The sequence below is a fragment of the Zychaea mexicana genome (genome assembly GCF_025766255.1).
Source record: "Zychaea mexicana strain RSA 1403 chromosome Unknown BDB00scaffold_6, whole genome shotgun sequence".
Taxonomy (NCBI): Eukaryota; Fungi; Mucoromycota; class Mucoromycetes; order Mucorales; family Lichtheimiaceae; genus Zychaea; species Zychaea mexicana.
The window spans coordinates 423,366-436,861 of NW_026516669.1; the positions used below are offsets into that span (position 1 = coordinate 423,366).

General features: G+C 42.8%; 6 protein-coding genes across 6 annotated transcripts; 2 read left to right on the forward strand and 4 right to left on the reverse strand.

Annotated features, from left to right (window-relative positions):
* Nucleotides 1-8: 8 nt before the first annotated feature.
* Nucleotides 9-1,052, reverse strand: BDB00DRAFT_867795 (uncharacterized protein; the record flags this gene model as incomplete). The annotated part of the gene is made up of 3 exons (XM_053126383.1): nt 9-639; nt 698-899; nt 986-1,052. 3 exons carry the CDS (start codon nt 1,050-1,052, stop codon nt 9-11), a joined length of 900 nt encoding a protein of 299 aa, XP_052984407.1.
* Nucleotides 1,053-1,202: 150 nt separating this feature from the next.
* Nucleotides 1,203-2,748, reverse strand: BDB00DRAFT_801288 (uncharacterized protein). Its single transcript, XM_053121853.1, has 6 exons — nt 2,695-2,748; nt 2,545-2,614; nt 2,401-2,452; nt 2,249-2,331; nt 1,850-2,116; nt 1,203-1,746 (listed from the first exon to the last, which is right to left on the reverse strand). Exons 1-6 carry the CDS (start codon nt 2,716-2,718, stop codon nt 1,523-1,525), a joined length of 720 nt encoding a protein of 239 aa, XP_052984408.1. The 5' UTR covers nt 2,719-2,748; the 3' UTR covers nt 1,203-1,522.
* A 2,977-nt stretch (nt 2,749-5,725) lies between these two features.
* BDB00DRAFT_784219 (FMN-dependent dehydrogenase-domain-containing protein) lies at nt 5,726-7,537 on the reverse strand (the record flags this gene model as incomplete). The annotated part of the gene is made up of 5 exons (XM_053120444.1): nt 5,726-5,956; nt 6,046-6,897; nt 6,970-7,022; nt 7,115-7,417; nt 7,489-7,537. 5 exons carry the CDS (start codon nt 7,535-7,537, stop codon nt 5,726-5,728), a joined length of 1,488 nt encoding a protein of 495 aa, XP_052984409.1.
* Nucleotides 7,538-8,643: 1,106 nt separating this feature from the next.
* Nucleotides 8,644-10,085, forward strand: BDB00DRAFT_881374 (mitochondrial carrier domain-containing protein; the record flags this gene model as incomplete). The annotated part of the gene is made up of 7 exons (XM_053128073.1): nt 8,644-8,688; nt 9,057-9,143; nt 9,250-9,283; nt 9,365-9,479; nt 9,566-9,716; nt 9,796-9,863; nt 9,956-10,085. The coding sequence occupies 7 exons, from the start codon at nt 8,644-8,646 to the stop codon at nt 10,083-10,085; spliced, it is 630 nt and encodes a 209-aa protein (XP_052984410.1).
* A 429-nt stretch (nt 10,086-10,514) lies between these two features.
* Nucleotides 10,515-11,331, reverse strand: BDB00DRAFT_867799 (uncharacterized protein; the record flags this gene model as incomplete). Its single annotated transcript, XM_053126384.1, has 2 exons — nt 10,515-11,161; nt 11,250-11,331. The coding sequence occupies 2 exons, from the start codon at nt 11,329-11,331 to the stop codon at nt 10,515-10,517; spliced, it is 729 nt and encodes a 242-aa protein (XP_052984411.1).
* A 1,181-nt stretch (nt 11,332-12,512) lies between these two features.
* Nucleotides 12,513-13,312, forward strand: BDB00DRAFT_500714 (uncharacterized protein). The gene is made up of 3 exons (XM_053117618.1): nt 12,513-12,531; nt 12,601-12,715; nt 12,893-13,312. The coding sequence occupies exons 2-3, from the start codon at nt 12,637-12,639 to the stop codon at nt 13,279-13,281; spliced, it is 468 nt and encodes a 155-aa protein (XP_052984412.1). The 5' UTR covers nt 12,513-12,531; nt 12,601-12,636; the 3' UTR covers nt 13,282-13,312.
* Nucleotides 13,313-13,496: the final 184 nt, after the last annotated feature.

The following is a 13,496-nucleotide window of genomic DNA, read 5'->3' on the forward strand; positions in this document are numbered from 1 at the left end:
GTCAGAGTTTATTTCGGCCGTAAATGTGATTTCACCTTGTCTAACTGATCCTGTATATCCTGAATTTGACTGGATAAGCGGTTTCGTTGTGTTTGGTTCATGCGTCCAAACACTTCGTCTGGCATATGCACTGTGAAATGCCCCAGGTCATCTGCTGTGCGTTGTGGATCAAGTTGAAGCCCCACGCGTGGATGGTTGGGACGCTCAAGATGTACAAACAGCGGTCCAAATTCCTCCTCTTCTTCGCTTTGTGCAGCAGCTTCTGTCGTAGACGATTCGGCGGTGTTGGTCCGTTGTGTTTCCTGGGTAACTTTATCAATTTCGGTGACCTCGATCTTGCTAGTGTGATTGTCTTCTTTCTCTTCTTCCTCCAGTGATGCATCTTTTGGCTGCTCCACCCGTACTCGTTTTACTACTTGATTGCTGTTCTTTCCTTTAACGGCTCGCTGTGGAAGAACACGCTTAACTTGTTTAACCGGTGATCGACTTGGTTCTTCTGGTTTTACCGGTGATTGTTCTGATGGCTGTTGTTGCTGCCGCTGTCGTCGTCGAGGTAATGGTTTATGCGCTACCGCTGCCGCCACTGCTGCCGCTGGTGCTGCAGACTCTTCCTCTTCTGTTTCCATTTCATCACGTGTCCTTATGTATATTCAGTGAGTTTTTTTGCATATCAAAAAGGATAGAAAATAGTAGTAACCTTTTCCTGGCTTGGGCTAGCCTTGCTTTTGCAAGTTGTTGAAAGATTGTAATGTTATTAGCACCGTATTCATGACAAAACTCGCGCATGGTGAGTCGTCGTATGGCAAGATTCAGCCCATTGATTTGAGTGTTGCCCTGTGCACGCAGAGCGGTGCACATGAACTCGACTTGTTGGCGGATTTCAACAATGCGTTTTTGAGCTACAAAATCAATTGAATTGACTTAGCGTCCCATAGTCTCGAATGCTTGAGCAATAATGGTAATTACTGCTTTTTGAAGCTATTACCCTCTGCTTCAAGAATGGCGATGGCATCAATGTGTGCTTGGGTGGACTCCCTGTGTTTGGAAACCATGTGAATAAAACAAAAGGGATATAAAACTTTGCTGTTGGCACTTATGCTGGTTGTATCTTACAATTATCCCGCAGCGCGGATCCCAGTTGTGAGCCCACCTAAAGCGTCACAAAGACATTCTTTCACACAACAACAGTCAATACAAAGATCGGATAAGGTCGGCCATGATCGCATCATTAAAACCATAAGCCAAAGCTCGCGTCATTTGTTTCTTCGTTACTCCAGGGCAACAAGGATTACGCTACGCCACCAGAAGGATCCTCCTTCTCAGCAACATATCATATTTGCCAACAAGGAAACAAGTCTGATGCAATCCTTGCAGTCGGTGTAATTGTGAATGTAAAGTGACAGTTTTTATTGTTACAGAAAGAAAGTCTGGGATGTCATGGTATCATGTTTGGGTTTGAGTGTGAGTGAGTGAGTGGAAGGGATGAGTGCTTGTATGAGTGTTAATTGGGTAGATATGACATTCAAGCATCAGTCTTGACGCTTCGCTCGGTCTTGATCTTGGTAGCTTCCATATGGACAGCAGCAATCTGGGCAAAAGTTTGCTCGGCAATACCACGGGCTCTTTGGCCAGGCTGCGACTGGAGAGCCGATTGAGCGGCAGTCTGCACCTTTTCCTGGATCTTGTACTTTTGTTCAAGCTCAACGGCCTTATCCCAGATGCGGTACTTGTTATCGATGGAGCGTACTAAGAACATTGGGTCAAAGCCATGTTACTAAGGATGAAACGCCCACCTCCTTCTCCTCCATCATTGCTGTAATCCACCCATCATTTTCTTTGTATCGCTTACCATTCGTTTGCAGCATGCCCAAGTAGCCAGTGATGCGGTTCGACAAGCCGTACTTGGAGTCATAATCCAAGCCCTTGGCGACAATCTGATCCTGGAGCAAGTATCCGTTGGCAAGGATCTCAGCAGCAATGCGAGACTTTGGCTTGCCTTCCTGGGAGGTTTCCTCGGCTTCCTTTTCGCTGGTAGCACTCTCGCCCTCGTCCTCGGCGACTGGGATTGCGGATGAAAAGTAAGGTGCGGCGGTAATGTTGCAGTCATCGATCAAAGCTACATTATACAACGTTAACAGCCATGTCCCAAATTTCGCATTTGTCCGTTTCAGCTCCTCTATTGTTTCCAAATCTCCTTTTTCCCTTCTTCCTTTGACAGGTTTTCTTGTCGCGACAAATCAAAACATACCATTGCTCAACAAGGTGGCAGTCTTTGCTGCAGACTCGCGCTCAAAGTTGATGAGAGCAACTTGATGAGCACCATCGTCATCCCTAACAACCGAGTTACAGGCTGTGTGAGAAATCTCCATGGTAACAGTGAACTATCTCATTCATACTTACTTGGTCAATTCAAATTCCTTGATTTTGCCACAGAACAAAAAGAACTCCTTGACTGTGATAACAATGTTAGACTTTTCTTCTTTTTCATAAACCACGAATGCCGATCCTCCCGAGTCAGTCTCACTATGCTTTCCTTTTTCTTACCTGTATTTTCGTTTGATTTAAGCGAAACATTCTTGACAATGACGTAGTTGGGAGAAGGAGTCTCGGGAATCTATAGAAAGTATGGTGTAATACCAGGTATGAGCATCTCTATTTGTTTTGTTCAGCGTTGTGGCGGTATTGTCGACATACAGTGATGGAGGTCCAGTTAGGCATGTTGATAAGTTGTTGATAAGCTGTTATGTGTGTATGTCACAAAGGGAAGCACCGCTAAAACGCGACTAAGCTCACTTTTATATCCAATCTTTAATGCTAAACTACTTTTGGCATGTGATTCCCTAACCCTGACGAGCATGTGACGACGATCCACAATCTGATCTGGCTGCGGTTAGTAATTTTTCTTTGTTCGCCGCCAAGCAATTCTTGGTAATGCTGGCGGATTTTATTATAGCATGATTTTGTCACGATAATGCGTCATCCATCATTTGCGGGAAAGTTAATAGAAATATTGTTGACGAAACACCCATCAAATAGAGGCATATGGCTTGCTCCTTGACTTTTCACATGTCAAGTTTATGAATGTGGTACCTGTACCTCCTTTGAGGCAAAATGCCGAAACAACAAAAAAAAAAAGGTCGGCTGTGCACCCTTCAATCTTTAGCGCATTGTTTTACAAATCATTGGCACTTACGTAATTGGGCAATAGCTCGTGCTCCTTATTTTAGAATCCTCTAATAATCCCGGTGGCAATCATAACCCTCGTACGCATATGACAGCATGAAATCATTTTACTACGTTGATTTAAATATCTTTTGCACGCCCATCTATTACAGTGGCCGCTCGTTATAGTGATATGCCCGGTGAGACCCAAACCCCATCACTTTATCGTACATAGATTACCCGGGGTATTTGGCGAGCTCTACAGAAGAAGCTCTACAATCACATTCTGTCAAAATTGATAGTATCCAACTCCTTAAAAATTTTAGTGTAGGAGAATAAGCTGAAAGGCTTCTATCTGATGAGCTTGGTGCTGGCTGCTGGGATCTGTATATTCATGAGGAAACATGTGGCGTTGATGGTATTGATTTGATACTATATGAAGAATTAGAGGATACCTATGCACCAAATTCCTTCAACGACCTCATTAACGATGCTATGATTATTGATAGAGATCAAGGTACATTCATAAACGGCTGATGTAACTGCATATGTAAAAGTCACGGGCTTGTTTCTGATACAGACAGGTAGATGTTGATGAAGAAGAGAATAACTAGAGAAGACGAGATGAGGAGAAGGAAGCTTTGAAGCCACTGCATAGTAAAGGAGAGAGGAAGCAGTATATGAGCGATTTATTGAAAACAATGGTGGTTGAAGACGACCTGCACGCTCAGTTATATAGGCTTATTAGAAAAAAGATGCATATACTAGACTCTGAGATATTAACCAGCACAAAGCAAACTGATCTTTTTTCCTTTTTCTGATAAATAAAATTATACTAATGGTCCGCTTGATATAATGATATTTCTGATGGTTGATATCACATATCACAATAGCGAATTAGTAATAATTCCCTGCTTAATTTGAGTTGGACCCAATAAACCCATCACTAGATCGAAATATCACTATATCGAATATCACTATAACGAGCGGCACTGTAAGTGATTCAGGTACATTATGGAAGCAGGATCGATAGGAGTACAGTAGGTCTGTGCGTTCTTTTACAACATGTTAAGCCTTAGCGTCCTTCCATCGAATACGGGTTGTATATCCAGCATGATCGCTCATCATCATAATCGTCGTCATCAGTACGTAATTGGTGGAGGTAGCATCTATGCTAATATAACCAGAAGAAACAGTGGCTGCGTTTCTGCGTATGCCAAAACGGGGAACATGGAAGATGCTCAGAAATTAATTATGTTGGGTTGATGGGGTTTAATTTTTGTAATTTAACAAAACATTGCGCACATCAATTTTGAAGGAGAAGAGGCCTTGAGAATATAGAGGTAGGCGGAGGAAGAGAGGTTCATTAAAAGAGTTTGCATGGGTGTGTGTGTGTGTGTAGGACGGGCAAGAAGATTTCCTATATCAAGTAATGGATGTGTCACTACTTCTTGCGTTTTGGAAAGCTGGATGGTGATGAGGCTAATTCTGGTTTTACCTCGGGGGCATGCATTTTTTTCGGACAGAATACTTGTAAAGCAGGGTGGTATTTTCGCATTGGTGGACTCTTTAAGTCCAAATTATAATACTCCATCAGTATTACACACATCGGCAATCTTTTTCATTCCCTCCAATAAACAAAGCGCGCGAACCGTGTATACAAATGTTTACGCGGTTCAGGAAGCTGTGTCTCTTCTTCTTAATGGGACACGCGGCACACGTTGGCCTTGGGGTTGTCCGTGATAAGAAAAAGTCAAGGCATGACTATACTACAAAGTCAGTCAAAACTTTACATAATCAATTATGTCTATCTTTGTCAGCGATATAGCACTACATATTGATATACTGTAACGTACCTGAAATGAAGATGAGGCCATCAGTATAAAGGACATGCTGCTTTTGCGCACTTTGCGACGTAGACACCGCTATGTTGTGTTGAATTCTAATACGTCGTTTACGCGTAATTAGAAAGTGTTGAAAAGTTCTGCGATTGTCGTGAACGCTTTTTAGAGCTGGGTCGCCACTTGGTTCTATGAAGTGAAGCTTCAACTGTAGAGAAGTTTCCTGCCAGATGTCAGAGGTCACGCGAAAGTGCAATCATGGTCGAATCGCTGTAAGGACTTGTATATGTCTTGCACGACAGCTAAAATATGAGTGCGTGTGCAAAGAATCAGTGGTTATCATTTAGTTCACAAGGTCGGCTTCCGTTGAAGTTGCAAGGCACGAAATGTTGCGCTGCTGGATGTTGTTGAGATGCCTCCTCGTCTGCGTTTCTGTACCAGTTTTCACTATAATATTTTCGACAACAATTTCCCTAGTCCTGTTGAATTGTTATCTCTGTTTCCTTGTATCTTTGATTATCGCATAATATTTTGTTCGATGATCGACCTCCCCAATAACAACTGGAATGCTGTAACGATCAACTAAAACTTACATCGATCATTTAATGCACGTATGTGTATCATAGATGTAAACAAATAGGAATACATATTTCATAGCCTCATGCTCACCACTTCTTAAACAAGTAAATAAACACAATTTATTACATATCATATATTCTAGTTTATAATTTTGAGAGCATGCCTCTGGGTACCATGCGCTCATATGCCCCATGTGACAAATGGTCAACGGGGTTGGCAACGAAATGGTCCTTGAGATTACGAATGTCGACCATTTCGCGCGTAATGTGCTTTACCGTGGGAGCACCCATAAGACGCATACACATTAAAAGCTCATCCTGGAATAACTGGATCAAACGTGTCACACCTGCTTGTCCATAGGTTGACATAGCAAACTATTCATACATAACATTTTAGATATGATAGAACATTTTAACCTCTCTTATACTCGTGCACACGCGGAAACGATGTTGGATGAACTTACCAGAGCTGGTCTTCCTATGCCTACGCCTGTAGCACCGAGCGCCAATGCTTTAAAAATATCCGATCCACGACGAATGCCACCATCCACATATACCTCAAAGTCCTTGCCATTGAGTCCTTGACGGCGCAATGCATCCATCACTTCCGGCAAAATCTCAATACCAGATGGAGCAAAATCGAGTTGTCGACCACCGTGGTTGGACAAGACGATGCCTTGGCACTTGTTTTGGTAAGCCAGAACTGCATCCTCAGGAGTTTGGACGCCTTTGAGAATAATGGGCATATTGGTGATACTCTTGAGCCACGACAGATCCTTCCAGCTGAGTGAAGGGTCAATAAAAGTACTAATGTAGCGAGCGGCACCTTCATCACGCGACACCTCCTTCTTTTCCATCTCTCCTGGAGCATCGTCAGAATACTTGACACGCATGTCTTTTTCCCGCCGACCCAACTGCGGCGCATCAACAGTAACAAACAAGCCCTTGATTCCGCGCTTCTCTGCATGTTGCACAAACGCCTTGGTGATTTCCCGATCCGAGTTAACATAGAGCTGGAGCCACTGCGTCTGAGTGGCTAAAGCAGCATCAACAACCTCGTCAAAGGAGCAGGATGCCAGTGTGGGAATCATCTGGATGATGTTGGTTTCTGCTGCGGAGCGGGTCAGCACTAGCTCGCCTTCTGGGTGGCCTAACTTTCCCAACGCAGTTCCCGTGATATAAAGCGGCATCGATACTTGAGTGCCAAGCATAAAAGTGCTCATATCGATGTTCTTGACATCCACCATAACACGAGGTCTGAGCCAGATGCGGTGAAAGGCATTGTGATTTTCACGCATGGAGATTTCGTCATCGGCCTAACGAATTAAGTGTAGGTTGTTACTTGATACGTGAATTGAGGTTCCCTTTTCTTTTCAAGAGACACTTACAGCGCTACTGTAATAAGCCCAAGCATCAGGTTTGAGTACCGTCTTTGCAACCGCTATAGAATGATGTAATTGTTGTCAGTTGTCATGTGGACTCTTCTCATAACACCGGCACAAGTCATCACCGGCACTATTCTACCAGACTTACACTCAAAGTCAAAGGCGTTATACATCTCGTCAAGTCGAGGCATGCTCTCACGTGCCAGTCGCACACGCTTTTCTGCTTCTGTTTCCACCTTTTCTACCTTGGCCAATGCGCCTGCATCAATTTCACCTTTGCATACGTCTGGTGAAAGGTAGCGATCAATGATATCGCGTGGATGGATGGGATCAAACGCATCCGTAGCATCTTGGCCGGCATACTTTAGGATGATGCGCTGGCCACCTGGATGCTCAGGCAAAAAGTTTGTAAGGTCATAGACTTTGCCGTGAATGATGACCCACAAGTCATCTGCAAAAGCAGAGAGAAAGAGGTTAATGCATACACGGAAGCCTTGCCCTTTTTTTCATTTGCGAATATACCTTTGGTGTTGTGCTGAGAGACTTCTTGTGGAGAAAGAACGGTTGCCATGGTATTTGTGTTATCTGCTGTCGCTCAGGAGTGGGGAGGGAAAAGTGGAAGAAAGAGAAGAGTGCAATTATGCAGAATTATGTTTTGGGTCACTTTGTTTGGTAGAAATACAAGTAATAGGGTTCAGGTTGTTCCAGCCAGCTTGAAGCATTCCTGATTTAAGGAGTGAGAGTGGATGTGTGTGTGTGTGTGTGTGTATGGAAAGAGAGGGGGCAAGTCGCAAAAATAATCGTCCGGTGTGTCGGGAAGCAATGTACGCATGTGAACAAGGTTCAAGTATAGCAAACAAAACTGTATTGGTTCGCAAAGATGGCACTTTACGCCTTTAAGAAACTACGTATGCATTACACTATGTGCTGACACATATTGAGAAGAAGGTATGCGTCGCTGCCATATGTATTGCTGTTGCTAGCTTAATATTCCACCGGGTGTCTGTTATATTTGTGGTTGGCCACTAATATGTTTTTGTGATTATGTATATTAGCGCTATCTCTTCTGACCTCTTATTGACTCGACACGGTGACTGCGTGTTACAGAATTTATCTGTCTGTTGTCCTCAACGACACTTTGTAGTGACAATATGATATTAGTGTAGAAGGAATCGGTAGCACTGATGCCTTATGTGAAAGATGATATGCTAAAAAGCGACGCATTTATCTTTCTCAATTAACAATCAAAGAGGCTGTCGTCATCGACTGCACATACTTACTGAGGTTTATATTTAATGGTAGATACTGTAGTAATCAAGTGGGACTAATGATGGTACAGAGGTACTATACATATACTTTCAAAAGCTGTGACAACACGTCCTTGGTAAGCCCGCTGCCTCAATAACGAACTCCACTGTTTTTGATTGGCTTGTAATGCATGAATCACTCTTAATTATCTTTCTCGGTTGGTCAAAGCACAACTACTCCGAACATAGGATCGTCGTCTACACCTACGTTTCCCTTCTAAAACTGTTTACATAGCAACTGTGGCCATGTCCAAGCAAAAGAAAAGTGTCCTGGTAACTTTTAACAGCGAGTACTGTAGAGAGCAGAAGAATAGTGTTTCTTCTCATGTGCTAACCTTTTCTTGGAATCCTTCCAACACAGAATTCAACAATGGCTGGTGCAGCAGCAGGTACAGCTGAGCTGCTTGTTATGCAGGTATAACTACGCGTTTACCCTGTTTTTAGTGTTATACGAGTCTATACTAACAGAGTTGCCAATCTCCTAGCCAACCGACGTGATCAAGACGCGTTTTCAGGTAATTGGGACACTGGCGGGACTTTTTGAATTTTTTATTAACATAAGCAAAGAATAGTCCATTCGTGTCGGATCGCACTACAGTAATGGCATTGTTCAAGCATTCAAGCGCATAATCTCGGAGGAAGGTTTCAGAGGTATAATCAGAAACAAAATACGGAAACTTCAAAGGAGTAGCGGTATACTGAACATAGTGAGGGTATAAATAAGCGCTGTATAGAGGAACCATTCCAGTGCTGTGTATTGTTGGTCCTCGTGTTTCTATACAGTATCTCGGTCTCGCACTCTACAAACCAATGTTTGAGAAACTCGAAGGAAAAGTCATACCATCGCATAGTTCTGCAGGTTTAGCAGGAGTAAGTCATTCATAATATGTGCTTGGAAGTTAGAAGAGAGGCAAAAGATTGTGTTAGAGATAGAGAGAGAGACAGTCTGACTATAAGACTGACTTGCACCAATTAGATATGTACCGGAATTACACAAGCCGTTACTTTGGGTAAATGTGGATAGACGGGAAACACGAATAACGAGCGACATTCTTTTTTCTGACGGTAAAGGAGTTGAACGATGCATTTAGTAACACCGCTGGAGATGATTAAAGTTCGACAACAAACCGATCTTATGAACGCCGCCCACCAACGGAAATACCGTGGTCTTGTCCAGACCGCATCATTGGTTGTCCGAGAAGAAGGGTTTGTATACTTTGAAAGTGGGAGAGAAAGACAAAGGAGGGAAGGCTTTTCTCAAAAACAAAGGTTTAATCAACGTGCGTGAAAAGCCTTCTGGCATTGTACAATGGCTTGCTGGCAACTGTGGCACGGCAATCATGGGGCCTGGTGGTCAAATTTTCTGGCTACATAGAAATCAAAGCCATGTTTGAACGAGCATCTGGTGAGCCTGACAAACCACTGGCACCTTGGAAACACATGGTAAAGCGTGTTTTTTATTTGCGTTTGTCATACACGTGCCACATTTAAGGTTGTTGATCGACCCGATGCCCCCCTTTAGGTTAGTGGCGGCCTGACGAATGTTTTGGTAGGCGTGTTGAACTCACCTCCCGATGTGGTCAAAACGAGGCAACTATCTCTCTTTCTTTAACCACGAGTTTCATGTTGGGCCCTGGATCATGTGGTTGATATTGACGCAATTCCAATTTTCTGTTATGTAGAATGCAGGATGATAGCAAGCCCTATCGAACAACTTGGGATTGTGTGAAATCGATGATCAGGAATGAGGGTTATTCGTCGTTTTTCCGTGGATCTTGGCTTCGGATCATCCGGATAGCTCCTGGTATGTAGAGCAAAATGGGACAGAGAGCGTCAATGTATAAAGACAAAGATAAGCGATCTGTTGTGATAACCACGGCTTGTTTTTCTCCATCAGGTGGTGCTATCCAATTCGCGATCTATGAGCAAGTGGCGACATGGCTAGATGGAATCAATCCATCCGCCCCTTAAACTGTCGGATAGGTAAAAAAAATACCACTGCTTAAACATCTAATCATACCCCTCAACTGTAACTGTTACTGTTACTGTTTCTCGTACAAAAAGTTTCTGTTCTTCAAAATACAATAGAAAATATATCAACAAGGAATTGTATGCTTTTAATAATATGTACAAAGTAGATGCAGCAAAAGAGGATGGATGATGATTTTGGTAATGTAGTTGATGAGGGTTGATAAGAGTAAATGGTAAAAGACAAATGTGGAAGGGGGTATTTTTTTTCTTTCAAGTAAATGAGCGCCGTCGTCCAGGGCCAATTTGAAGCGATACAGGGCGGTCGCTGCGGATAACTGGGTCGCGAACCATCAAGATCACTGGCATGCTATTGGAATCCACCTTGCCGCGGATCGTAAATCCAAATTTAGCAAAGAAGGCAACGGCCCCAGCATCGGTGATCTCGACATAGACCGGATAATGTGCTTCGTCCGCCTTAACCAGGACATGTTGCAGCAAGGCTCGACCAAACCCTTTACGCCGTTCGTGAGGCAGAACGCCAAGATAGTTGATCGCCAGATAATGATCGCAACTCATCACTTTGCGCCGCGCCTTATCGCACGAAGGCTGGAACTTCATGTATGTCCTCAACGCCGAGGTCCATCCGGTAAGCCGCGCTAGCTTAAACATACTGGCCAGGCAAGAAGGGACCCAAGTATTGATGCTGCCTTGGAGAGACCAGATCAACACACCGGCACATCCTTCAACTTGAATGACAAAGTCTCGACTGGCAAGCGTGGCGGCATGGATGATGTTTTTGAATAGAATGTATAGGAATTCATCGTGTTTGGGCTGCTCTAATCCGCGCGCACACCATCCAAGAACTTCGTTGGAAGCGTATGCACTCGTTAATGTGTAGGCAGCTTCTTTCATGGCACCTAATTATCGGGAACGAATTGAGTACATACCACAAAGAATAAAAATTTTGTGCTGAAGAAAATTTCTTATCAGTTCAGCTGGCTCTACCTTTAACAACGGGCCGAACACTGGGTGTATCCTCCTCGATATTGACGGTAAGCTTGCGACTGATCGGCTCTAGGGCCAGCATTTTGTATACTGTAGTTGTAGTTGTGATGTAGAAGTAGTATGCGAAAACAGTAGAATAAGGATTGCAGAAAAAATGATTTCTTTTTCTTCGTCCTCTTTTATACCATTCGCAGAATTTCGTCCCCAAAGTGTGGACTTGAGTAAGTAGTAGAAGCACAACTATCAAAAAAGGCAAAAAGTGAAGTCGACAAACGAGCGAATCGTAGAGCATGTGCTACTATTCTCGCGGAACGAGTCGCGAACCTTACTCTCTCTCTTGGCGGACTCTTTAGAATGTTGTAGTCAATCCTTGAGCTCCGCCTGTACCATAAGCACGACAGCAATCCGTACATGATAAAGCACAGACCGTTTCTTTTTTTTTTCAAGCCAATCGTACTAGCTCCTCGAAATAATGAGCAATTTGTGCCCTCGATCCCCTTTTTTTCAATTGTAAAAATAGTAAATTTTCTTCTCTCACTGCTGATGATTTTTAAACGCGTCACTTTTTGTTCTTAAGCGCATAATGCATTTTGGTTTGCATTGTAGCATATTAGCTTCGAATCTCTAGCTACCTGATCCATTATCCCATGCGATTTGCGGCATTATACTACTATGTTGCATAGTGTAACTATAGTGTGAAAGATCTGCTCTCCGAAAAGAAATAAGCCAAGATGGATAAACAAGTAAACATATAGAACGCACACAATTCTTTATATTATAAACATCATCATCGCGGGTCAAATCGGGAAAACAATGTTTTTTTTTCTTCTTTGTCGTGCTACCAAAAAAAATATCCTATCTATATCAGTTTCATAAAGAAGCCCGGCATCTTGTCGTATTTCATATTTCTTCATTCATGCCGCTCTTTGCATCCTATTTGCTATTGTACATACGATAGAAAGTCAACTGATCGAGTAGTTCTAGACACATTACTCTTTAAACCGGCGGTCACTGTCCATCACGATCCGCTACTTCATATGACCGCGAAATGTTTACCACTAGGATCGTCTTTTATTGGAAAATTTCTCCAAGTAGTAAAACGACTGTTGAATTAAGGCATCACAAAAGCGTGTCACTGGTATGCTCTTCCTTTTGCCGGGAATTCTGCTGGTACTGCGTCTATTTCGTGTGTGTGACGTACACTTCAAAAGTCCCTGTTCGGAAGTAAGTGGTTTACTTGAACAATTGTGCTTTTGCATTTGTGTTCTTCATTATCAGCTTTGTACGTGTGACCCATGTCTTTTATCCCTTTGTTCCTCTACTAAGTTTTAACCTTCAACTTTCATTGAAGGCGGTAACGTAACGTCCGTAGTCTCGAATATATTTTATGACTTTTAGGATCCCAAATATGCCCGACTATCATTGCCACAAAGGTGTCCTAGACCAACAAGTGCTGTGTAAAAAAGGTTATAAATGTGTCCATTTATCAAAAGTACAGTTGTACCCCCGTTTTTGCAACCGAGGGTTTTCCGATTTTTTTTTGCAAAAAGTGAGGATTTGCAAGTAACGGGGTAAACAATTCTGCTTTAAGTATACACTGGATAAGTCATCCTATTAACACTAGCCCATTGTTTATCTGTCAGAGATGATGTACGATACGTTCTTTGGGAATATTCATACAGCTCTAAATGTTACTACTTGCATATATAAGACCGTCCTTTCATCGAAGCTGTCTAGTGGTTTGATAATTATTAGCTCTTTTGAGCATGACAAAATCGTTCCGCAAGTTCACATCCAAGCAAGAGGATCGAACGTACGACGAGCACTTGAGCGGGCGGTGGACCAAAGCGCTGATTCGCCTATTCCAGGGCCAACGTCGAAGGAAAAACAGGTTGCAATTGCAGGAGTTTTGAGCTTTTTGGATAATATCGATAACTACGACTTAAAAAAGTCTTTGCGTAGGATTCCAGAGAGTCTCAGGCAGCAATCAATCTCCCGACAATCATCCCTTGATGACTTCTTCGATATGTAGTCAAAAGCTCCTTTGAGCAAACATTTTATTTCTATATCTATATGTAGTGTGTTCCCTTTTTCTTATATCTTCATCATTTCTTTTGTGGATTCAATCCAACCAGTGCTATATATGTGTCCCGATTTTACTGGCTCAACTACCAAATAATAATTTTTATGTATTTCGACAATAAATACATCTTCATATTTACATATTTATCTTGCAGTAACCGCATC

What these genes read in the sequence shown, in the direction of transcription:
- BDB00DRAFT_801288 (XM_053121853.1), bottom strand. Translation starts at nt 2,718, where the DNA reads ATGCCTAACTGGACCTCCATCACT. An exon ending in AAGGAATTTGAATTGACCAA is followed by an intron (nt 2,332 to 2,400) that starts GTAAGTATGAAT and finishes CTCGGTTGTTAG; the next exon opens with GGATGACGATGGTGCTCATC. An exon ending in TGCCACCTTGTTGAGCAATG is followed by an intron (nt 2,117 to 2,248) that starts GTATGTTTTGAT and finishes TGTATAATGTAG; the next exon opens with CTTTGATCGATGACTGCAAC.
- BDB00DRAFT_500714 (XM_053117618.1), top strand. Translation starts at nt 12,637, where the DNA reads ATGACTTTTAGGATCCCAAATATGCCCGACTATCATTGCCACAAAGGT. An exon ending in ACAAGTGCTGTGTAAAAAAG is followed by an intron (nt 12,716 to 12,892) that starts GTTATAAATGTG and finishes TTTATCTGTCAG; the next exon opens with AGATGATGTACGATACGTTC.